This window comes from Oncorhynchus kisutch, linkage group LG8 (assembly GCF_002021735.2).
Source record: "Oncorhynchus kisutch isolate 150728-3 linkage group LG8, Okis_V2, whole genome shotgun sequence".
NCBI classification, from domain to species: Eukaryota; Metazoa; Chordata; class Actinopteri; order Salmoniformes; family Salmonidae; genus Oncorhynchus; species Oncorhynchus kisutch.
The window spans coordinates 69,921,421-69,946,143 of NC_034181.2; the positions used below are offsets into that span (position 1 = coordinate 69,921,421).

General features: G+C 46.4%; 1 protein-coding gene across 5 annotated transcripts in view; it reads right to left on the reverse strand.

Annotated features, from left to right (window-relative positions):
- The window catches only part of LOC109882515 (transcription factor Maf), a 149,386-nt gene extending 124,977 nt beyond the window's left edge, over positions 1–24,409 (reverse strand). Inside the window, exons 1-4 of one of the 5 annotated variants that reach the window (XR_004210893.1) lie at positions 23,033–24,409; positions 6,203–6,273; positions 2,974–3,142; positions 1–390 (exon numbers count right to left, since the gene is read on the reverse strand). Coding sequence is in view for 2 of the 5 variants with exons in the window: in XM_031831045.1 (XP_031686905.1) it covers positions 6,246–6,273; positions 23,033–24,000 (996 nt within the window). In the remaining 3 variants the exon portion in view is untranslated. The remainder of the gene's footprint in view (positions 391–2,973; positions 3,143–6,202; positions 6,274–23,032) is intronic. The other 4 variants (XR_004210891.1, XR_004210892.1, XM_031831046.1 and 1 more) reach the window with 4 other exon arrangements.
- Positions 24,410–24,723: the final 314 nt, after the last annotated feature.

Here is a 24,723-nt window from a genome sequence, read left to right on the forward strand (position 1 = left end):
GACCCATACAGCGCGAGGGAGAGAGAGCGACAGACCGACAGAGACAGTCAGAGACAGACAGACCGACAGAGACAGTCAGAGACAGTCAGAGGACAGACAGACCGACAGAGACAGTCAGAGACAGTCAGAGACAGACAGAGAGACTGTAGTAAGGAGTCCTTCTCATATTAGAGAGTTTATATGAGGCCGTCTTTTAAAACCATGTACAGAGTTTCCTTGCCAATGGCTAATGTGTGGACTGCCATAGCTATAGACTGAGGTACAGGCTTCCAGGCAGTGTCCACTAATAGTGGTGGTCTGTTCCAAGGCCTTCGCCAGTAAGTGCTCTTTCAAGAGACCTCTGATGTCCAGTAGCTCTCCACAGTTTAGCCCACTGGGCAGGATGCTGGTCTGAAACAAACAAATGTATCTGTTTAGTACACCTTCCCCTCTCAGTCCTCTATATGCTAGTGACGGTATCTGCAATTGGTGCTACTTTAGCTGAGGGTAAATGTAATTAGATACACAAAACAATAGTAACAAGAAAATGGTAGTGTTATTGTGCAGACACAGTGGCTGTCCGCCACCTGCGTCCTTCCTCCCACCCAGGTGATTTGGGCCTACCCTGCTCTGCCACACCCCCTGCCATACCTCTCCCCTACCCTGCTCTGCCACACCCCTGCCATACCTCTTCCCTACCCTGCTCTGCCACACCCCTGCCATACCTCTTCCCTACCCTGCTCTGCCACACCCCTGCCATACCTCTTCCCTACCCTGCTCTGCCACACCCCTGCCATACCTCTTCCCTACCCTGCTCTGCCACACCCCTGCCATACCTCTTCCCTACCCTGCTCTGCCACACCCCTGCCATACATTCTCCACTACACTACACCACCCAGGTCCTTCACACCCTATGTGGGGCTGACTAGGATATTACTGCTGAGTCTTTGTTTTTGGCTTGGGAAAGAAGAGAGGAGTGCCATGTTGAGAATTATGCAACAGGAAAATAATTAGCAAAGCATAGCTATGCCCATACGCCCTGGGCTAAATCGAGCACCACTTCACAACCAAGCCCAGTCCAGCTTAGAGGAGGGGGAAGCAGAAACCCTGGTGGTACTGAACAGTACTCCCTTGTTCTTTGCCTCTGCCTCTATTTACAGTAGAAAGATGTACAATTACTATACAAAACATTAGGAACACCTACTCTTTCCATGACATAGACTGACCAGGTGAATCCAGGTGAAAGTTGTGCTCCCTTATTGGTGTCATCTATTAAATCCACTTCAATCAGTATAGATGAAGGGGAGGAGACAGGTTAAAGAAGGATTTTTAAGCCTTGAGACATGATTGTGTATGTGTGCCATTCATTGGGTGAATGGGCAGGACAAAAGATGGAAGTGCCTTTGAACAGGTTATGGTAGAAGGTGCCAGGAGCACTGGTTTGATTGTGCCAAGAACTGCAACACTGTTGAGTTTTCATACTCAACAGTTTCCTGTGTGTATCAAGAATGATCCACCACCCAAAGGACATCCAGCCAACTTGACACAACTGTGGGAAGCATTGAAGTCAACCCTGTGGAACGCTTTCGACACCATGTAGAGTCCATGCCCCAACAAATTGAGTCTGTTCTGAGGGCAAAAGGGGTTGCAACTCAACATTAGGAAATTGTTCCTTTTGTACACTCAGTGTATGTGCCACACTGTTAACATTCTTAACCCTTTGTCAAACATTTTCTGTCTCTAATGTCACTGAGTACAGTCTTATAGTCTTTAAATCCTATGCCCTGCACTCTCTGACCGAGATAAAGGTCTAGAGATACCCAGAGCCTATTATAAAACTCTGGACTGAAGGCAAGTGTCTAAGATACGTTTCTCAGTCTATGATGTAGAGACTAAAGAGGACCACAGAGCCTATAACAGGACCCAGAGCCCAAGGCTGGGCCAGGCTTGGCCGAGGGGGAAAGTGATCATGATTCATGGTGCCTGACAGTGGGTGACGTCAACTGTACCCAGCTGGCTGTACATGGAGATCTATATTTTTAACCTTAAAGCCAGACCACAGTGTCTTCGGTTATCCAGGCTAAATATAGACTCACTCCTACTGCACACTTCTCCAGTTTCTCACTCCTTTCTGAGAGGCAGGTGGATGATAAAAGAGGGTGAGAGAGAGATATAGAGAGAGAGAGAGAGAGGGAGGGAGAGAGAGAGAGAGAGAGAGAGAGAGAGAGAGAGAGAGAGAGAGGGAGAGAGAGAGAGTGGGGGGTTGGGGTGGATAGAGTTTGTCGGGTAGGGGGGGGAACATGTCGCTCCGGTCCTGATGCAAATAAATCACCCTCAACTGTTGACCCGTGTGTAGCGAAAGGGGTTGGAGGGATTGTTTTCATACCCCTGCGCTGCTCTCATCCTCTCCTCTCCTCCACCTTCCCCTGCCTCTCCTCCCCCTCTCCCACCTCCCTCCATCACTTTCCCCCTCTTCCGTGTGACAGGTCAATCTGGATGGATTTCATCTGCCCTCCCTCGTCTAGGGAGGCCAACATCCTGTATGGCAACTAGAAATAGAGTGACCGCTCTGGTACAGAAGAGGGGGGGGGGGGGGAGAGTACTACTGAGCAGCTAGAGAGAAGTGGTGAGGGTGAGAGGATGGTGTTGTGTCATACACACACACATGTAAACAGGCATGGACAACATCCACACACACACACACACACACTCACTCTGTGGTGATCGTGAGATGGGTGTCTTTGTGAAAGGGGTGCTGTGTGTGGCTGAAACAGAGTCAGCGAGTCTGACCCAAGCCACCCTACTGTCACACGGTCACACAGCCACGGGTGTTGGCCCTCCCTGTCCGTTAAGACCCTGCCCCACATCTGACAACACACACACACACACACACTCAATGGCACATAAGCCAGCCTCTTCATCCTCCTCAGCCCTCAACTCATAAGCATGGGAGTGCATGCACACACACATACACGGAAAGACACACACACACACCTGTCACTTTGTCCTTGTCAGCAGATTCTGGGTCTCTTTCCCCCTGCTGGGTGTTGAACTCCAGTCCCCCTCTGCCAGGGCCACCACTAGGGTAAGGTGCCTGCCTGCCGTCCTCCCAGTCAGGTCTGAACACACACACACACACACACACACAGACACACTAGAACATCTGTTGGTAAAAAGGACAAACTCGTCTCAGCCATGACCCCTCTCCTCACACAGACACAGTAGCCCTTATTCCACGATTCCTCCTGTATTTATTACTTGTACAGTTTGACAGTTTAGTCATTCAGCAGACGCTCTTATCCAGAGTGAATTACAGGTCATGCCTTCATCTTAAGGTATCAAGGAGGGACAGCCACATATCACAGCCATAGTAAGTACATTTTTCCTCAATAAAGTAGCTGTCAGCAAAGTCAGAGCTAGTAATACAAATAAAATCAAAATATACAAATGAAAGTGCGAGTGTTTTTTTTTTCCTAAAAAGAAATGTATATTTACAGTATATATATATATATAATACATTGTTGTCCTAACTATTCTTTCACTCTCTCGGTCGTGTCTGAGGCTCAGATGGTGACACCTGTGTTTTGGTGGCTGGTGGTGGCTGGCCCGCTCCAGCCAGAGTCAGGACTCTCTTTCCCCAGGCAAGGACACTCAGACCCTGGCTCTTTGTTTCCATCACTCAGCCTGTCCTCCTGGAGCTACGTGGCCAGACTGCTCATCGCATTCCCCTCCTCCCCCCATCCCTTCTCATATGCATGGATTTGCATAAAACAAAGACACTGCCTAGCCGGCGTCGTCTGAGGAGAGACGGAAACTAAGATGACTGTCGGCCAGCGACCGGACTGGGCCAAACCGAGCTGTAAGAGGTTTGGCAGGTAGTCAGGTTACGGTACGACATTTTGACACATGGTGGCGAGTAAGATGGACACCCTCATGGTTTTCCACTTTCCCTCGCCAACAGTCCGTTCTCTGACATGGCGTTGTTTATATCCTGTGCAGGTGAGCAGAGGTCACCTGATTCACGGTGGTGACATGGGAGGAGAAGAGGAGCACTTAAAACACTTCATCTAAAGATGATTTGTCCTTGTCTCCCCTGATGCCTTTGTCCTCTCTCACTCTCTCTCTTTTTGCTGAAGTAAAGTGGAACTGGAGACAGGCCAGCTACTGATCCCAGGCCCCACTTAGAGACAATAAGGGAAATAACACTGGACACACTAAAGGCCATAATGGAATGTCTCGATCTAGCAGTATAGCGTATAGAGATAGAGACCACAGAATGTGCCATCCCATTTCAGGCTATTTTGGAAAAGTGATATTTCTGAATACTTTTCACAAATAAATTATGTTTACATATTACTGAGTGTATAAACATTAGGAACACCTTCCCAATATTGAGTTGCACCCGCTTTTGTCGTCAGAACATTCTCAATTCATCGGGGCATGGACTCCACAAGGTGTCAAATGCGTTCCACAGGGATGCTGGCCCATTTTCACTCCAATGCTTCCCACAGTTGTGTCAAGTTGGCTGGATGTCCTTTGGGTGTTCGACCATTCTTGATAAACACGGGAAACGGTTGAGCATGAAAAACCCAGCAATGTTGCAGTAAATTGAGACACTCAAACCGCTGCACCTTGCACCTACGGCCATACCCTTTTCAAAGACACTTAAATATTTTGTCTTGCCCATTCACCTTCTGAATGGCACATATACCCAATCCATGTCTCAATTTTCTCATGTCTTCTCCCCTTCTCCCCTTCTTCATCTACACTGATTTAAGTGGGTTTAACAGGTGACATCAATAAGGGATCGTAGCTTTCACCTGAATTCACCTGGTCAGTCTATATCATGTAAAGAACAGGTGTACCTAAAATTTTGTCCACTCACTGTATGTGTCTTTCTCTGCTTGTGCAGTGTGTTAACCATCTGTAACTCAGTCATAACACATCACTCCCTCAGTCTGAGTAGAGTTCCAGTTAGGGGAGCACCAGGCAGTGTACTGATACTGGTCCTGTTGACAGGGAAAGCCCAGTGACTGAGGGCTGAGTAGAGTCACTGATCCCCGGACACAGACTGGGGATCAGGGGGATGAGAGTGATTTCCAACAGGAGCTGCCTGGGGGGGCATGAGGAGCAGCTGCCTGCAGAGGGAACATGGACGTTTCGGGGAGATGGTTGGGGGTATGAGGGGGGTTGTAATGTATAGTGTACCATATTGGGGTATGGAGGGTTTAGGGGCTATTAGTGACTCCTTTTATAATGGAACGGGATATGATCAGTACAGCTGAATGTAAACACGGAACAAACCACCAAATAAAAATGTCAATACACACTCCTTAAAACACTGTTTCACTCACACACACACTAGCATGTCTTCTCTGTCACAGTAGGCACCCATATAGACAGAGCAGCTCAAGCCTCATGCTGAACGGAGTGTCCCTCCTAACAGATTAGTCGATGGGTTTCGGCGCGGCACAATCAGCGAAGCCATTACAGAAACAATTGGTTTTGTGATAAACATTGGCCTCAGTTTCCCTTCATCTCTGTGCATCGATTACAGACGACTGTAGAAATGTTCTTTAGTCGGATCCCTTTTGTATAAAAACCCTACACTGGGTGTTGCTACAGGTTCAATATAATAGAAAGTGCCATCGAACCCAGGAGCTGGGATAAGTGTGTTGTTCTGGCAGATAGACAGAGAGGATTCTCTCTGGTCTCCATAAGACAGGTTTATGTTTCCAGCATGGCCCATATATTTCCGAGATGTACATTAAGAGTGAGGAAGGGACATGAACATGGTGGAGTACTGCTCCATGAACATCATAAAGTGATGAGATGGAGAAATGTATTGAGAGACATGTTGTAGAGGTAACATGGTGGCGGCGTCAGATTCATGAATAAAGAATGACAAACACTATTACATAGCTGTAATGGACCCTTCAGAGAACCACACATTATGTTAGGGTAACATACAGTATAGACTGGGTCGTTCAGTGTAATACACGTTCAATTGCATTAGGTTTCAAATGTGTTGATAGTGGAAAGTGGAAAAACTATTCAGTAAATTAAACTGATTCATTAAAAACACTGGTTTTGCGACTGTAAAAGTGTCAACATTTAAAATTAATAATGATGGTAATAATAATTATATGTTCAATAATAATAATTTTCAACACCACATTGATTAAAAAAAGAGAGCGAGGTGTAGAGATGAGATGTGTTTTACCTCAGACATCAAGGCCAAGGGCAGGAAGGGGCGAGGCTCTCGATCACAGATGGAGGAATTTTCTGGATGACCTGAAAATGCAGATAGTAGAAGACCCAGTCAAAACACACACCATGAATACACACTCACATTGAGCAGGTTGCGTTCTCACCTCGGCTACGCAGTACAATCCATACGGTAGCTTACTGTAGACAAGATTTGATGTGGAGTAAAGGGAAGAACATTTGCACTCCAATAGACTCTGTGTATCCAGTCTCCAGGCATCTAAACATATTCATCCGATATGACAGAAATACCCAGAGAAATGTCTATGACAGAGAGGGAAGTGAAAGACCAAATCAAATTACAAAGCCAACAGTAATGAAAGAGTCATTATTAACCCTGAATATGAATATATAAATATCACAAATCATATTAACTGCACATTGATTTGCAAACATATACACATACATGCATGCCAACGTGCACACACACACACACACAAACTCTGCCGGAATCTTCACGTACGCAGCTGGTGAGTTTTCAGTCAACTCAGCTGGGTATCTAAAGGCCCAACAGCATATGGTGTACTAATGCAGACACCTACACAAACACACACACAGAGAGAATGTGAAAGTGAGATGCACAAACATATACAGTAGTATACAACCCCATGCTCATGATGGTGACTTGGCTCCTGGTACCATTGGAGAGGTCGACAGCCCAGCCCTCACTGGCTGGGTCTGGACCTAGCATCACTCTGAGACCTCACTGACTGGGTCTGCACCTAGCATCACTCTGAGACCTCACTGGCTGTGTCTGGACCTAGCATCACTCTGAGCCCTCACTGACTGGGTCTGGACCTAGCATCACTCTGAGACCTCACTGGCTGTGTCTGGACCTAGCATCACTCTGAGACCTCACTGGTTGGGTCTGGACCTAGCATCACTCTGAGACCTCACTGGCTGGGTCTGGACCTAGCATCACTCTGAGACCTCACTGACTGGGTCTGCACCTAGCATCACTCTGAGACCTCACTGGCTGTGTCTGGACCTAGCATCACTCTGAGACCTCACCGGCTGGGTCTGGACCTAGCATCACTCTGAGCCCTCACTGGCTGAGTCTGGACCTAGCATCACTCTGAGACCTCACCGACTGAGTCTGGACCTAGCATCACTCTGAGCCCTCACCGACTGGGTCTGGACCTAGCATCACTCTGAGACCTCACCGACTGAGTCTGGGCCTAGCATCACTCTGAGCCCTCACCGACTGGGTCTGGACCTAGCATCACTCTGAGCCCTCACCGACTGAGTCTGGACCTAGCATCACTCTGAGACCTCACTGGCTGGGTCTGGACCTAGCATCACTCTGAGACCTCACCGACTGAGTCTGGACCTAGCATCACTCTGAGCCCTCACCGACTGGGTCTGGACCTAGCATCACTCTGAGACCTCACCGACTGAGTCTGGACCTAGCATCACTCTGAGCCCTCACCGACTGGGTCTGGACCTAGCATCACTCTGAGACCTCACTGGCTGGGTCTGGACCTAGCATCACTCTGAGCCCTCACCGACTGGGTCTGGACCTAGCATCACTCTGAGACCTTACTGGCTGGGTCTGCACCTAGCATCACTCTGAGCCCTCACTGGCTGGGTATGGAACTAGCATCACTCACCGACTGGGTCTGGACCTAGCATCACTCTGAGACCTCACTGGCTGGGTCTGGACCTAGCATCACTCTGAGCCCTCACCGACTGGGTCTGGACCTAGCCTCACTCTGAGACCTCACTGGTTGGGTCTGGACCTAGCATCACTCTGAGCCCTCACTGACTGGGTCTGGACCTAGCATCACTCTGAGCCCTCACTGGTTGGGTCTGGACCTAGCATCACTCTGAGCCCTCACCGACTGGGTCTGGACCTAGCATCACTCTGAGACCTCACTGGCTGGGTCTGGACCAAGCATCACTCTGAGCCCTCACTGGCTGGGTCTGCACCTAGCATCACTCTGAGCCCTCACTGGCTGGGTATGGAACTAGCATCACTCACCGACTGGGTCTGGACCTAGCATCACTCTGAGACCTCACTGGCTGGGTCTGGACCTAGCATCACTCTGAGCCCTCACCGACTGGGTCTGGACCAAGCATCACTCTGAGTCCTCACTGGCTGGGTCTGCACCTAGCATCACTCTGAGCCCTCACCGACTGGGTCTGGACCTAGCATCACTCTGAAACCTCACTGGTTGGGTCTGGACCTAGCATCACTCTGAGCCCTCACCGACTGGGTCTGGACCTAGCATCACTCTGAGCCCTCACTGGTTGGGTCTTGACCTAGCATCACTCTGAGCCCTCGCCGACTGGGTCTGGACCTAGCATTACTCTGAGCCCTCACCGGCTGGGTCTGGACCCAGCATCACTTTGAGCCCTCACTGGCAGGGTCAGGACATAGTATCACTCTGAGCCCTCACTGGCTGGGTCTGGACCCAGCATCACTCTGAGCCTTCACTGGCAGGGTCTGGACCTAGCATCACTCTGAGCCCTCACTGGCTGGGTCTGGACCTAGCATCACTCTGAGCCCTCACTGGCTGGGTCTGGACCCAGCATCACTCTGAGCCCTCACTGGCAGGGTCTGGACCTAGTATCACTCTGAGCCCTCACTGGCAGGGTCTGGACCTAGCATCACTCTGAGCCCTCACTGGCTGGGTCTGGACCTAGCATCACTCTGAGCCCTCACTGGCTGGGTCTGGACCTACTATCACTCTTAGCCCTCACTGGCTGGGTCTGGACCTAGCATCACTCTGAGCCCTCACTGACTGGGTCTGGACCTAGCCTCACTCTGAGACCACACTGGTTGGGTCTGGACCTAGCATCACTCTGAGCCCTCACTGACTGGGTCTGGACCTAGCATCACTCTGAGCCCTCACTGGTTGGGTCTGGACCTAGCATCACTCTGAGCCCTCACCGACTGGGTCTGGACCTAGCATCACTCTGAGACCTCACTGGCTGGGTCTGGACCAAGCATCACTCTGAGCCCTCACTGGCTGGGTCTGCACCTAGCATCACTCTGAGCCCTCACTGGCTGGGTATGGAACTAGCATCACTCACCGACTGGGTCTGGACCTAGCATCACTCTGAGACCTCACTGGCTGGGTCTGGACCTAGCATCACTCTGAGCCCTCACCGACTGGGTCTGGACCAAGCATCACTCTGAGTCCTCACTGGCTGGGTCTGCACCTAGCATCACTCTGAGCCCTCACCGACTGGGTCTGGACCTAGCATCACTCTGAAACCTCACTGGTTGGGTCTGGACCTAGCATCACTCTGAGCCCTCACCGACTGGGTCTGGACCTAGCATCACTCTGAGCCCTCACTGGTTGGGTCTTGACCTAGCATCACTCTGAGCCCTCACCGACTGGGTCTGGACCTAGCATCACTCTGAGCCCTCACCGGCTGGGTCTGGACCCAGCATCACTTTGAGCCCTCACTGGCAGGGTCAGGACCTAGTATCACTCTGAGCCCTCACTGGCTGGGTCTGGACCCAGCATCACTTTGAGCCCTCACTGGCAGGGTCAGGACCTAGTATCACTCTGAGCCCTCACTGGCTGGGTCTGGACCCAGCATCACTCTGAGCCCTCACTGGCAGGGTCTGGACCTAGCATCACTCTGAGCCCTCACTGGCTGGGTCTGGACCTAGCATCACTCTGAGCCCTCACTGGCTGGGTCTGGACCCAGCATCACTCTGAGCCCTCACTGGCAGGGTCTGGACCTAGCATCACTCTGAGCCCTCACTGGCAGGGTCTGGACCTAGCATCACTCTGAGCCCTCACTGGCTGGATCTGGACCTAGCATCACTCTGAGCCCTCACTGGCTGGGTCTGGACCTACTATCACTCTGAGCCTTCACTGGCTGGGTCTGGACCTAGCATCACTCTGAGCCTTCACCGGCTGGGTCTGGACCCAGCATCACTTTGAGCCCTCACTGGCAGGGTCAGGACCTAGTATCACTCTGAGCCCTCACTGGCTGGGTCTGGACCCAGCATCACTCTGAGCCCTCACTGGCTGGGTCTGGACCTAGCATCACTCTGAGCCCTCACTGGCTGGGTCTGGACCCAGCATCACTCTGAGCCCTCACTGGCAGGGTCTGGACCTAGCATCACTCTGAGCCCTCACTGGCAGGGTCTGGACCTAGCATCACTCTGAGCCCTCACTGGCTGGGTCTGGACCTAGCATCACTCTGAGCCCTCACTGGCTGGGTCTGGACCTAGCATCACTCTGAGCCTTCACTGGCTGGGTCTGGACCTAGCATCACTCTGAGCCCTCACTGGCAGGGTCTGGACCTAGCATCACTCTTAGCCCTCACTGGCTGGGTCTGGACCTAGCATCACTCTGAGCCCTCACTGGCTGGGTCTGGACCTAGCATCACTCTGAGCCTTCACTGGCTGGGTCTGGACCTAGCATCACTCTGAGCCCTCACTGGCTGGGTCTGGACCTAGCATCACTCTGAGCCCTCACTGGCTGGGTCTGGACCTAGCATCACTCTGAGCCCTCACTGGCAGGGTCTTGGCCTAGCACCACTCTAAACCCTCATTGGCTGGGCCCAGACAGACAGGCAGACAGACAGACAGACAGACAGACAGACAGACAGACATTGTAGGAATGAGATGGGGATGAAATAGAGAGGAGAGAAAGAGAGATGGAAGCTCTGGGAGGAGTGGAGGTCACCTTGCTTGGTTAAGAGATCAATGTCCGTTTGACATGCAGCGTGTGGTGTGTGTGTGTGCATGTGTGTGTGTATGTGCATATCAAATCAGTAGAGTTAGTGTGAAAAGTCTGAGTGGTATCACTCTGCATCGTAGAGGATGGAAAAAATATTTATTTATTTATTCTGTAAAAATCATTATTCATATTTATTTAAATGGTTATGCTTTTATACAAACCATCTATAATTGAAACAGCTGAATAAGCAGTGGTAAGATTTGCTATAAAATAACTGTACCCACACCCATAGAAGTGGTGGAAAAATGACAGTCTAAGAAATACTTCATCTTCACACTGCAGTGGAGAAAATCTGAAATGATTGGGTTTTCAAATAAATGCCACATAATTCAATTTTACTGAGCTCTGACAAACTCCAGGAAAACAGAGGTGACGCAGTCTGCTGATGTAGAGAGCACAGCAGGACATTAAGTCAGCACGTCTAAATCACTGCACGTGTACACGTTTATCAGAGAGATGCAGATACGTTATGCCTGAACGCAGCCCAAACTAGCCACTAACTTCTCTGAAGAAGCAGATGGGTACATTCAAGGACCTTCTATTTAGAAGTGCTATTTATTGAGTTAATATGATTCCCTGGAACCTTCTAGAACCAGGTGGTAAGAGTTAATATTATAACTTCCTAAATTCATATTGGTGTTTATTTGGCAATAATTGGTTTATGCTTCTGACTCACACAGGAGCATATACACAGATGCATACATTCAGCCTCCAAAATGAATTGCAATAACTCATGAGAAAAGGGAGGTGCTAGGCTACTTTGGCTTGAAGTGCTTCCAAAAAAATGTATAGATTATTCAGACGTTTGGGAGAATTACTTCAACCGGAGTAGCCTAGCACATTCATATCATCAGAGTTATTTTGATTTAAAAATAATAAGAAATGTTGTTAAAGATTTTTTTTCTGAGTGAGATTTTTTCTAGAATGAAAAGCAGATGTCAATCGGGGGGAAAAAAGAGAACGTATTTTAAAGTAGAAGTCCGCTGCCCCCCCCCCCCCCCCTCCTCTCTTTCTGTCTCTGTCCTGCCATCCTCTGTGCCACTGGACCTCAGGGGGCTGGTGTTGGATTCATTTAAGTCCCAGTCCCTTTGCTTTAGCTCCATTTGCAGACATATAAAATGACCCCTCAGAGTACGGCTACACTTCATTATCAACATAACCTGCAGCCAGCCACTCTCAAGGACAACTCTCTAATGAGTCACATGCCTATTCCCTCTAAAATATCTATTTGAAGCACAATGTTTCGACTTTCTGCTGCCCCAAAGAGGATAAAATGAGAGGAATATTTCCCAGTAAAATACGCGCATCTTAATTGATCCCTGATGCACGTTTCCCCCTGAAGGAGGGAGAAAGCTTTTCTTCTCAGAGAGGATAGGAGGTGAGTAATGTTGCTGTTTCCTGTTTTCTCCCAGTGTCCTCTACCGACCTGGGCAGGTCCTATAAGAAGGTTAGCAGGGAGGGGATAGGCCTCACCATTCAGTCTGTGAAAAGATCAAATAAATATTTTCCAATACAGTATATTGTTTTATTTGATTTAACATGAATAATGCTCGTAAAGCAAATTTTTACTGTGTCATGGTTATTGAATAAAAAGTCTGATTTGGAGAGTCTGTTTCAAACAATTAGGTCTACCCTCCTGGGTTGTTCTTGTCAAGGATAGAGTTGATGGCCTTTACCTGTTCGAAGGTAGGTCGTCTTAAGCTGTCTAAATAAAGCATAAACAAAAGCTGTGTGTTCTATTATTCATTGGACTCTGTTTGGCCCAGAGAGAATCCAGGTTAGCACGCCAACCCCACGTTTCCTGTCTGCCCTCCTCACTCTACCTTCTGTCCTTGTGTGTGTATGTGTGTGTTTGCACCCTGTCTCTGCACCTTCACACACACACAGACGCATAGATAAACTAAGATGTTCAGAGGTGAAAAGTCACAACACCTGCGCAGACCAACACAAACCCACACTACAAGATTTATCTCTCTCATAATCACACACACACACAAGATCTATCTCTCTCATAATTACAGACACAGACACACACACTAATGTATCTTGGTAAAAAGGACAAACTAGGAGCATGTCTCAGCCCTAACCCCTCTCCTGTCTAACACATAGAGCCAAAGCAAGTTAAGGACAGTGTGGTGTTCTACATTTAAATAAACCTAGAGTGTCACGTTCTGACCTTAGTTCTGTTATTATATCTTTGTTTTAGTATGGTCAGGGCGTGAGTTGGGTGGGCAGTCTATGTTTGTTTTTCTATGTTGGTTTTTGAGTTCGGCCTAGTATGGTTCTCAATCAGAGACAGCTGTCAATTGTTGTCCCTGATTGAGAATCATACTTAGGTAGCCTGGGTTTCACTTTTGGGTTGTGAGTGTTTGTTTTCTGTTTTCTGTTTTGTATATTCACGTCATCGTTTGTTGTTTTGTTCCAGTGTTCTATTGTCTTTATTAAAAAACATTATGGACCCTTACCACGCTGCGCATTGGTCCTCCGATCCTTCTCGCTACTCCTTCTCAGAAGAGGAGGACGAGAACGCTTACACAGAGGGGGAATATTGTGACAGAGGAGAGATTTGTCACCAGTCCCTGATTCTCTAATGAACACACCAATAATGACACACACACACATACTGTGCTTACTCATACACACATACGTGACTTAACCGGACAAGCTGAAGCAAAACTCTCTTACACTCTTTGGAACGCACAAGCACACATTTGGAGACCGGTAAAACTGCAGTGAGTGTTGAGCTCTCTGTATACAGTCTGGAGCTAAGTGGCTGCTATGATGGCAGTATATATTATTCAGTCAGTAATAATGTAGAGCGTTAGCTGTGTGTATCTCACACACGGAGCTGTCTCTCTATGAAGAGGAAATGAGTGTGTTCCCCTGGGTTAGGGATTACTCTAATGACTTTGTGTATGGCCCTGTGCGCTCTCACTTTTGACCTCCATACATCCTCTGAAAGACAGCCTGACACACAGACAGAGACACATGCATGGACAAATGTACACACACACACACACACACACACTCACGAACAAACGCACACACATACCCGCACGCCCAAATCCTCTCCTGAGTCCCTCTCCTGGGCCCCTTTGTGAGCCCGTGGAGGATTCGGGACCCCTGCCTACCTATTTTAGGATCCGTCAATAGGCTTGTTGCTCCCTGAGCAAACAACCTGCCTTGTCCACCCCCCACCTCCGTAGGCAACAAACATCAACGCGTTGCATCACTCCGAATGAACACCTCAGTGAGAGCAGATAGAACCATCACTCAGATAACCATGCACTGTAGCAAGGGAAAATTAGCAACAGCAGCTATCGCTTATCTGTCATTCCTCAATCAAATGTGCCAAATTTCTATATATTGTGGTTAATTCAAAGAATATAAAAACAAAGATTAAAATCATTAATTATGGATGATGGCCGTCACATGATCCAAAAAACAACAGCTGAGGACTAATCCTCACTACATCCGATTCAATTCTAAAAGATCAATCAATTACAGAGAGAGAAAGTGTGTGTGTGTTGGGTGGGGGGGGGGGGTCTAGGACTGATTGATATCTGGCAGTGAAGACACTGTGAAGACTGTCACTCTCTCTCACACAGACACAAAGAGAGAGAGAGAGAGAGAGAGAGAGAGAGAGGGGAGCGAGGAGAGAAAGAGAGAGGGGGAGAGAAAGAGAGAGGGAGCGAGGGAGAGAGAGAGAGAGGGAGCGAGGGAGAGAGAGAGAGAGAGAGGGAGCGAGGGAGAGAGAGAGAGAGGGAGCGAGGGAGAGAGAGAGAGAGAGAGAGAGAGGGAGCGAGGGAGAGAGAGAGAGAGGGAGCGAGGGAGAGAGAGAGAGAGAGAGAGAGAGGAAGCGAGGGAGAGAGAGAGAGAGGGAGCGAGGGAGAGAGAGAGCGAGGGAGAGAGGGAGAGAGAGAGAGAGAGAGAGAGAGGGAGCGAGGGAGAGAGAGAGAGAGAGAGGGAGCGAGGGAGAGAGAGAGAGAGGGAGCGAGGGAGAGAGAGAGAGAGAGGGAGCGAGGGAGAGAGAGAGAGAGAGAGAGAGAGAGAGAGAGAGAGAGAGAGAGAGAGAGAGAGAGAGAGAGAGAGAGGGAGCGAGGGAGAGAGAGAGAGAGGGAGCGAGGGAGAGAGAGAGAGAGATGGAGCGAGGGAGAGAGAGAGAGAGAGGGAGCGAGGGAGAGAGAGAGAGAGAGAGAGAGAGGGAGCGAGGGAGAGAGAGAGAGAGGGAGAGAGGGAGAGAGAGAGAGGGAGCGAGGGAGAGAGAGAGAGAGGGAGCGAGGGTCTCAACATACAGCTCCAAACACTCCCCCAAATTGATAGGAATTAGGCTCCTTATACACAAGTCAACACTCTGCCAAGATAAAGAACCACATATTAAGAAGGCGAAGGCAATGTTCAAATACAGTAAACAGAATAACAGATGCAAAAAGCCAATGAATATCCTCCCAAAATGATGCAAATAATTATTAGTTTTTTGTGGCTAATATAAAATATATCAATGCATGGCATCTCCATGGCCGGGGATCAAACACGTATGTAATTAGATAAATTGAGTAGTTTGTCCTAAGTAAGCAGGAGAGGGGCTTGGCTGTAAATTGCGTGGTGTGTGCATGCTAAGACACAGGCCTGGCACAGCTGCAGAGAGCCGCACTCACAATTTATCATCTCTACATCGCAGGAGCCGCTGGCCCGCTCCGCTATTAATCATCAGCAAAATCATTTAATTCAGCCCCGGCTCCAACTATTGTCTCAGTCCCCCCCTCTCTCTACCCCTCCATCGCCCCCCTCTCGGCCCTCGCTCTGGGCACAACAGCCACCACAGCAGAAGCAGCACACACCCTCCTCCTCCTCACGTATAACCATCGGAGTGAAGGAATTAAAGAGGCTCTTCGTCTGTGTAATAGGGCAACACATCATCACTTGCACATTGGAGGTTATCTGGGTGAATTAATGAAGAAGCTTGTTAGGGGTAGCCTCGCACGCCGCCTGATCTCATGAACATGCATGTAAGCTCGCGAGATCAGGCGGCTATGTTAGTGTGGATGCTTCCGTTTTTCTATCAATGAAGAAATGCAATGATTCTGTTATTTTAATTTCACTTAACTCATTTGTATATGTTTAACAGTGATCATACTGCATTTTAACAGATACTACTATGAGGAGACACAATGCTAATTGTTTCATCAATGTGAGATGATCATGAATTTAAACTGGAGGTGTAAAAAAAATATGCACCCCCCCCCTCCCCAACATTAACAATATTTTCACATAACCCTCCCCTTACACCCCCCCTCATACAATTCTCTCTAAAACAATGATTACCACCACAAATAAGAATAGCTGGAGCAATCCTGTGTTGATAAATGTGGATATCGACTTGCCCACTTCAGCATGGTACTGTGGCACAGTCAATGCCACGCAGGGCAACAGGCCAGAAGGTTGAGGTTTCTCTGACCAACACAGATGAGCTCACTCTCCTTGCCTGTTTCATTACACTACGATCAGAGCCGGCTGCAGACAATGATCAGCTAGGGGGAAATAATATTTTCAACATTTTGATGCTATATTTATAATTATTTTAAATACATGCAACGATTTTTCACTATCAAGTTTCTGTGCCAATGCACCACACACAACCCATGAGCAATTCATAATTACATACCTAGTACTGACTTTGAGCGTTTCATCATGGCTTGGAGGCTGGTATTATATTAGAGTGGGGTGGATGAACGTGCGCAGGTGACACAGGAGACTTTTGAAGTAGCCTAATCAGATTCAAACATTGTGACTGGTTATGCCACCCATAAAAGGTAATACATTTTAAAAGTGAAATAACAAATATTTATGCTACATTGACACGTTAGGTTGTAGGTCAAGGAATAGCCGCTTGAATCGGAAAATAGGCTTTGTTGTCATTACACTATATAGAACGACCTGGGAGAATGATGATCGGCAACAGACAGCGGTATCAGATGTAACAATCCAGCCAGACCTTTCTAGACCTTATCATCTGTCGAGACACACAACTGATCCAAATGGAATGAAACGTTCAAATCACAGGGCTTTTGCGCTGTTATTGAAATCACACTTTCATTGCAGTTTACAGCCTAGCATAGAATTGTACTCACTTGAAAACAATAATGCAAATATGAATTGCATTGTGGTGTTGTAAGCTGGTCTAGGTAGGATAATTGTATTGTCCCTAAGGCCATACACATGTAATTAACTGTATTACAGATCTATTTATTTATAAAGTGAGGCAAGGCAGTGATTAAAAAGAAAATCTGAATAAAAAAAATCTAATTAAAGTTGTACCCCTTGAAATAATACCAAACAACCTTTGTACAACACCTAGGGACCTCACCAAGTGATTTCAGCCTTTTAGTATTGTAGCGAACGGTGGGGAAGGGAATACAACTCGGGTCACTGACGTGAAAGACAAACACCCTATGCATCGTGCCAATACGGTTAACCCACATGCTGGTAATTGTAATGTGGTGGCAGGTAGCCTAGTGGTTGGAGCGTTGGACTAGTAACCGAAAGGTTGCAAGATCAAATCTCCGAGCTGACATGTTAAAAATCTGTTGTTCTGCCCCTGAACAAGGCAGTTAACCCACTGTTCCTAGGCTGTCACTGAAAATAGAAATTGTTCTTAATTAACTGACTTGCCTAGTTATACCAAGGTTTTCTACACTGCCCCCTCTGTACTTGAAGGCACCTCCCTGTGCTTCGACTACTCAGTCCCCTTGCACGTCCGAGCAGTTGGCCACCCTCCCACTTCTGAGACCAGTGTACCAAACGGCAGGACAAGGATGTGAAACCAGGTCACTGGTGTGAACACCCTATGCATCGTGCCAACTCACTTGGTAGGAATAGTGGCAGTCACTCTTATTCTGAGCAATTAGTCAGCTCGAGATTCAAACCAGCAACCGTTCGGTTACTGGCCCAACACTCTTAACTGCGAGGCTACCTGCCACTCTCATCACAGCTTATATACTGAGGATTCTGACAGTATAATGGTTTTGGATTGACAGTCACAGGAACCAGGGAAACTGTTGAGCGTGAAAAACCCAGCAGTGTTACAGTTCTTGACACAGTCAAACCGGTGCACCTACTAACATTCTCTGTTCAAAGGCACTTAAATATTTTGTCTTGCCCATTCACCCTCTGAATTGCACACATACACAATCCATGTCTCAATTGTCTCAAGGTTTTAAAATCCTTCTTTAAACCGTCTTCCCCCTTTCATCTACACTGATTCAAGTGAATTTAACAGATGACATCAATAAGGGATCATAGCTTTCACCCCAGTTCACCTGGTCAGTCTACGTCACGAAAAGAGCAGGTGTTCCTAATGTTCTGTAAAATCAGTATCTCTTATTTTAAGAAGTGTTAACTTCGGGCTGACTAATAGCATCTATTGAGTTGCAATGCCCGATAATTCAATATACAATCAACTTAAATGATCTACATAATGTTTTTGGAGCAACACAACTAGAAAGGAAGGATACAGTTAAATGTTCTTCTTTTATTGTTTGCGATTCACAAATTATATTGATTCACATGATTTGATTCACCGCAATTGAACCAAACCACAACTCCTTCTACTACTACTACAATGGCGAAGCACATCATTCAATTTGTAAAAATAATCATTTATAAAGAATAGTTTAATATGAATTAATTGAATCACAATTTTTTTAAATGACTATTCTGAGAAATGTGGAGGGGCTGTCTGTTATATAGTCAATTAAATCTGTATGGCCTAAACAAGATAAATAGGGGATATGTTTTTACTGGGTGTCTCATGTCCTTACTGTTCTTTCATGCACAATGATGCACCTGACCTCTCCGCTGACTATCAGCTATTCCTCTTTGTTCTTGTGGATTTCTGTCGAAAATTGGTGCAGATATCAATGACTTGATGTGTGGTATGATTGCTAGTTAACCTATTGCAGATCTGGACAAACGATCCACCTACCACTACTGTCACTATGGATAGCAGGCAGGATAGCGTTGACTGTATAGTAAGCGTGCAGAAAAGCGTAGTGCATAAGGGAAGTACCAAAACACCTTTATAGTGGGGGTGCATGCAAGAAGATGAGGACATGTGGCTATATGGAAGAAATGATGTCGGAAAACCTGCAACATGGGGAATGTAAACCACAGAAAAATGCACTGCCCTCCTGTGCCCAACAAAAAAAATAATCACACAACCCTCCCCAAAGTAAAACAAAAAGTTACACAACACCAACCTCCCACCCCAGTACATTTCGAACTTCCCTTATCAAGAGAAAAGAGACACCAACCACTATAAAGGTGATTTAAATGTTATGATAAGATGACCTCACCCCCGCTCATCCATGTTCAGAGTATGCATGCATGCACACACTCGCACATAGACACACACAAAACCTTCCATTCACCTCTAATAATGTGCACATTGCTGCATTGGTGTGCTGCTAAAAACGAAAAGGAAAGAAAGAGTGAGATTGAATTGAATCCCTGATATGCTGTCTTATTCACACTGTCACATTTCTGCCCTTATTAACCAATTGTTGTAGAACACTAAAACAAAACGCCCTCCTTCATTGTCCTACACAAGTCTCTTGGACAGTTTGACATGACAAACACATTGAGAGGGGTCTTCAGTTACTGTCCCCTCGGGGACACTAAGATTAAGATCCATCCTCAGAAGAGGTCTCAAAGGTCATAAGGTAAACGCCAAACCAACAGCGGGTTGGGAGAAGCGCTACTGTGCCTCATCTGCCCACGCCTACCCCGTTGACTCATTATGCATCGCGCTGGCTCATCACATGCACGACAGAGCCCTCTTCGCCTGCTGGGTGTACCCCTGTCTTTCGGAGCATGGTCTGTTCTCTGTTCTAGGCCAAATGCAAGGGGGAGGAGGGCAGGGAGGAGAGAACGGTGAAAAAGGGTAGATAGGGATTGGGCTGTTGCAGAATAGACACATACACACATACACACGCACACACACACACACACACATAGATAGCTATAGAAACACAGGAACATACAAGTATAGTCTCACAAAAATAGTCACACACACATACAGGCACGAATTTGGCATATAAATATAGACATGTGCACACACACACACACACACACACACACACACACACACACACACACACACACACGGACATATTTCCATTGCCCCACTAACATGTGGAACTACAACAAGTCCAGATGTTCCCAAAATCATAAATGTCCAAAAATGTTAGTTTTGCATGAAATCACAACAAAAAGTAAGCTCACCTTGTTATGAATCATTCAAATCGAGGATGAAATGCATCACTTCAGTTTTAATAAAACGTGTAATCATAATGTACAATGCACACACGTATGTATGTATGCTACTGGCATTGTACTACACGTATGTATGCTACTGACATTGTACTAAGCTTTACATCCTATGACATGAATGATAGATTGATATTGAAAAGAATTATGGAATGTAAATACATACCCAGGAGGCTTGATCCATGGCAGATAACATTGACTCTTACCTCAAATATACCTTTCATTTTGTTAATTCAATTTGAGGGATATATATATATATATTTTTACATGAAATGGTATTTAGTTCAAATAAATATTGAACAGTGAAACAAAGTGTAATTAGTAACGAGACTGTCTATCTTACACCTTTCTTTTTAAATTAAACATGAATAACTTTGTAGTAATACTATTACTACTGACCTGTAAAGATGTTCACAGAAATGTCAAGGTGCATCACTTCCAAATGGATTTTTATCTCTAACAAAAGTACAACGTCTATGTATTTTCAAAGTTAAATTGTGTTCCACATTTAAGATGTTGTTTGAGGTTTTGAATGAGGCTCATATTAGACAGGGTTGCAACCTAGACAACCAAATTATTACTGATGTGATTATCTGGCATGTGTCATGCCAAATCCCACAGACTAGAACAACTTCAGGAAAATTTGACGAAAACGGATGGATACCAATTCACATGTAGCGTAAATCAAGTCAATCCCCCAAATGTAACTCCTCGTGTCTATTCCTATTAACATGAACTACTCTGGTTTTGTTTGTGAAATCCACATTCCATCATTATCTCTGCAGGTCTATGTCAAGAGAAAACGGAGAAGCTTAATGAAAGGCCGATTACATACATTTATTGCATTTCATTTAATTGTAAGAAATGAACAAAAAAGAGCACATATGAACATCACATAATATGGTTAGTGAGGGAAATAATTTTGCACAGCAAAATATATAAGAGGAAAGTTTAATTAACACATGTCTTAAAGATTTATTGATGAATGGTATCCCCCCATTTTGTACAAGCAGGGTGTCAATCCCTGTCTATTTAACAATGTCCAGACATTATAGATTATAATAATATTATTGCCTTGTAAATAATGAGTTTGTCTGAGCCAAAAATAATCTGGTACTGGTTGACAACAAACTATTAAAATTAAGTTATCCAGCAAAGCCAAAATGTATCTGTCTGCGTTTTTGAATTAGCTTCATAGAGTTCCCATTCTGTGATATATTGCAGACTACATTTTAGTGCAATTCAGTCCAAAATACATGATCAAAATGCAGGGTTCACGCTGACTTAGGGCTGAAGTTTCTACTCATTTAATACTTTGGTTTAAAATACAGTGAGTGGTAGGTGAAGACAAACACTACTACAGCTGTCAAACTACTGCTTAAACTGGAAGAACATGCTGCAAAAAGCACTGCTTATGCATGGAAACAATACTGTTAAATTGTATAAAATGAAGCCGCCCCAACCTCTCCTACCCAATGACAGGAAAACAATTTAGTGCACAGGACTTTATGAAACCTACATCTAAATGATCCTAATTGTCTACATCACATTCTTCTTTAAATGTCAACTTGTAGCACATCCATGTTTTCTTTTAGACTTACAGAGTGTAACAACTACTGTAGGTCTACATATACTTCAATTCTAATCCATAGTCTTCCAGAGTTGTTAAATGCACAGGGATGGGGTATTTCTTTTAAAAATAAACAAACTGCTTTTAAGCAACATACCGTTTAGTCCCATATAGGGATAGATAATTCATTTTTAGAATAGTTGAGGTCCTTTTTGCTCCCTGGATACATGGATCCCCGCGGAACAACTGTATAGTTGTTGTTCACTGGTTAGAAATGGGCGCTTAGTCGTATCATTCAACACAGTTGAAATGCACTTACACGGAAAGGGGGGTGGTATAAGAGTCGTCACTTTTTTGTTGCTGTCCCAAAAAAGTGATCAGGTCATAAAACAAGTATGAATGCCATGCTGGAGTCATCCGATAAAAGTACATTTTCAAGCACAAAAGGAAAAGGAAAGCCGTACATGTCCAGCATGCAGGCCAGTTCAATAACATATCTCTTTTAAAATAATGGATATTGTTCATTATGAGTAATAGTCTGTTTGTTGCTTAACACAAAATAGCAAGCATAACGCATGAGATGAGGTGGGGTAAAATGGTAGGCTCGCAGTCCTCGGAGTTTGGCAGAACAAAAACAGAAAGGGAAAAAGGCCAAACACGTCTTCTTACTGTAGATGGATGTAGTTTTTGACCGGTATTGTATTTGTACACGGATTTCAAAGTCGAAAGGTGAAAAAGGCAAGTCGATGGACTTCCAAGGCGTATACTTAGTGCTTGCATGCACACATAGTATATAGCAACATTGTAAAGTTAAAACAACTTCGAAAAATAATAGATGATAGTTCATATTTAAAACACTGCAAGTCAAATGAACAACGTTGAAAAAGAGCTTGACAAAAATATGCATCAAATAATAAGTATGGTAGCAAAAAAAGATGATGGCAGGTTTCAGTTTCTACTCCAAAATGAAGGACAATTATGACAAAGTTCCATCTTTCTATTGCAATCCCCAAAACTCAGACTTGAGCAAACAAACCCCTGTTGTCAAAAAAACTAAAACCGAAAAAAAGTTTGTTAATTTGTTTTCTTTGTCTAGTAAGCCCCATTACAAAAAAAATCACAATGAAAACTTTTTAATGAGGGAACTGACAAACTCAGTTTTCATGATAATGTCGACACTCACATGAAAAACTCCGGGGAGGAAGGGTTGTTGTCACTGCTGGATCCATTTTCTCTGAAGCCGTTGCTGATGAGCTTCTCATATTTTTCTTTGTATGCGTCCCTCTCCCGGGCCAGCCTGGAGATCTCCGCCTTGAGGTGGTCGACTTGCTGGACGAGCTGCGTCTTCTCGCCCTCCAGGACGTGCCGCTGCTGCACCCGCTTGTAGCGGCAGGACTGCGCATAGCCTCTGTTCTTTAGGGTCCTCCTCTTCTGTTTCAGCCGGATCACCTCTTCCTTGCTGACTCCCCGTAGCTGCCGGTTGAGCTCCCGCACCGACATGCCCACCAGCTGGTCGTCCGAAAACCGGTCGTCCAAATGTCCCATGTGTGGGTGGTTTCCTCCGGAGCTGCCGTTGGACGAGACACCAGGTGATTGGTGATGGTGGCCGCCGTTGTGGTGGTGATGGTGGTGGTGGGGACCCCCGTTCTGGGCTGCTGCGGCGGCGATAACTGCGGACACCACCGCCGCGGCAGAGCCCATCTCTTCTCCGCCCATGGTGCCTCCTCCTCCGGCTCCGCCGGCAAACTGCTGCCCTCTAGCATAGCCATCGAAGGACTGGAGCTGGTGACTGCTGTTGATCAGCGCCTCAACTGCGTCTTCGGGGCTGAAGCCCAGCGCCTCCGGATTCAACTGCGGTTGATAACCGGACATCCAGTAGAAATCCTCCAAGTGTGCCTTCTGTTCGCTCCCCGACCCCGGACTGGGTGACGAGAAGCTTGGAGAAGGGGGCACCGAGCTGCAAGGCGTGCTCATCGGTGTGGAAGACAAGGATCCCCCGGCAATAAGGCGGCTGCACTGGCTGATGTTGCGATCGGGCTCCACCGGCTCCTTTTTCACTTCAAACTTCATCAGATCGAAGTCATTAACATATTCCATGGCCAGGGGACTGGTGGGCAGGTCGGAGTTGCTCATTGCCAGTTCTGATGCCATCCTCTTGCTGCCGACAGTCCTCCAAAGGGGGTGAAGAGCAGCTGTCAAACTGGGTTGGTTTGGAAGAACGTGAGCCAGTTTGCTTTTTAAACGTATTTGTCTTAAAGTGAAAAAATAGGTTTTCAATGTCCTTTTTGCAGCGACGTGCTCCCAACTGTAAATTAATAGTTTTCTTTTCAGAGTCTACTGCACAGACGCACCAGAGCCGCGCTCGCGAGTTGCGGAGTCCTCTTTCAGCATGAGAAATTCGGCGAATTGGTATTTTTAACATTTAACACTTTACAGTTTCTTCATGGATAGGCCTACATTGCGTAAAGCGGAGAGGGTGAAATGTCGAAGGAGAGGGGTAAATGTTGCCTCTCACTTGTAGGCGATTTTTTAGAAGGATCACACAGCAGATGAGTTTAAAAGCATTGCAGAGTTTTATAGTAGCCCTGACGTCAGATTGGAAATGGGAAATTGACTCGGACGAAGAGCCAATGGGCTCGCACAATCTATGGGCTAATTAACATATTAGTACAGAAACAAAACTTTTCTCAACTGTCAAAGGCTATCAGCTGACTGTCAGCTGCAACTCAACCTCTTAACTCTTTCGGCTCTCCATTTTAGGTATATTCATTTAATGGTCATTTATTCTACCATTTGGATAAAAAATTACCATTAAATTGTCTCACTGGGCTCATGGTGGGGAAAGGACCGTAGGCTGTGTGCACATTATGGTTC